The sequence below is a fragment of the Mesitornis unicolor genome, unplaced genomic scaffold, assembly GCF_000695765.1.
Source record: "Mesitornis unicolor isolate BGI_N332 unplaced genomic scaffold, ASM69576v1 scaffold32116, whole genome shotgun sequence".
In the NCBI taxonomy this organism is placed as follows: domain Eukaryota; kingdom Metazoa; phylum Chordata; class Aves; order Mesitornithiformes; family Mesitornithidae; genus Mesitornis; species Mesitornis unicolor.
In genome coordinates this window covers 2,758-4,118 of record NW_010189419.1, presented here as the reverse complement: position 1 = coordinate 4,118, position 1,361 = coordinate 2,758, and the positions used below count along the sequence as shown (strand labels likewise).

Sequence of the window (1,361 nt, the reverse complement as noted above, 5' to 3'; positions counted from 1 at the left end):
TTCCCCTTTGTCTGGTGGACAAAGCTGCGGGCAGCTGCAGGGGAGCCCAGCCCCATCCAAGCTGCGCGATCCCCCCTATCCGTGAATGAGCCTGGAGGCACGGAGCTGCAGCTTCTTCAGACAAAAGCTGTCCCCGACCTCCCCACTTCAAAGCCCAGCAGCAGTGCTGACACCTCTGGGACCTCTTCCCCTGAAGCCCCCATCCTGCCCGCTGGAGCTGGAGCTCCCACCAGTCCTGCTGCTGGAGAGAACCTCCCGGCTGCTTCCCCAGAGCCTCGGGCCAGCGCAGCCCCTTCCCCCCCAGCGGCGCTTCCTGGTCCCAGCAAGGGTGCGTGGCTGGGCCGGCTCTTTGGAGCCACCAGTCCCTCTGCCAGGAACGTCCCTCCCAGTCCTGACACTGTCTCAGCCAGGTCCAGGTAAGTTGGCCAGATCACCAGAACCTGTTCCTGAGCAGGATGGCTGGGAAAAGGCTCCCCTAGACGAGCCTGTGCCTTCCTCTGCTTTGTGGCAGGCGCCCTTCCAGCTGGCTGTCCCCCAGCGCACGCGTCCTGGCCGTGGTGGTGAAGGGGCTGGCGTCGGAGAAGTCCCGCAATCAGGAACAGCCAGAGAGGAGCACAGCCAACACATCCCAGACCCACAGGTGATGCAGGGCACCACAGTGTTTGGGGCTGGAAAGCTGCTGGTGGGCTTTTGGGGAGACAGGAGCTGTTTCCAGGCAGAGCCGGGCTGTCCCACACCTCTCCAGGGAAAGGCTGGCACGGCTCCTTGCTGCTTCCTTGCACCTTGACTGCTCCCCTGGGGATCCCCCCCTCCTCTCCTGCTGTGCTGTGGTTGAACCCCCGTGTGTCTGTCTTGCTGTCACCAGTTGTTTTTCTCTGACGTTTTTAGGGCAATTTTGAGCATTTTCTTTCTCTCGTGCTCTTTCTGGATTCATAGCTGTGTGTGTGTGTGGCTCTGTGTGTGTGTGTGTGTGTATACGTGTGTCTGTCTGTGTCTGTGTATGCGCATGTGTCGCTGGCTCACAGGAGCATCAAATCCTCTCCTGAGCCCTGGGGGGCTCCCCCCATGGCACCCAGGGTCCCTGGGGAGGTGCCTCCCTGATGGCGTTTGCTGTGCAGGTCAGTTCGGGCGCTGTGTGACCACACAGGCACCACCGACGGTCACCTCAGCTTCCAGAAAGGGGACATCCTGCAGCTGCTCTCCACCGTGGATGAAGACTGGATCCGCTGCTGCCATGGAAACAGCACTGGCCTAGTTCCTGTGGGCTACACATCCCTGATTCTGTGAGGAGGCGGAGGAGGCAGCTGAGCGCCGCAGCGGGTGCCACCACGGGGAAGGAACCAGCTCCTGCCATGTCCTCA

At 61.7% G+C, this 1,361-nt stretch overlaps 1 protein-coding gene across 1 annotated transcript in view; it reads left to right on the top strand.

The window, feature by feature from the left end:
* The window catches only part of RUSC1 (RUN and SH3 domain containing 1), a gene marked incomplete at its 5' end in the record, with an annotated part of 2,657 nt that extends 1,370 nt beyond the window's left edge, over window positions 1-1,287 (top strand). The window contains 2 exons of the mRNA XM_010186068.1: window positions 512-640; window positions 1,119-1,287. Coding sequence (XP_010184370.1) covers window positions 512-640; window positions 1,119-1,287 — 298 coding nt within the window. The remainder of the gene's footprint in view (window positions 1-511; window positions 641-1,118) is intronic.
* Window positions 1,288-1,361: the final 74 nt, after the last annotated feature.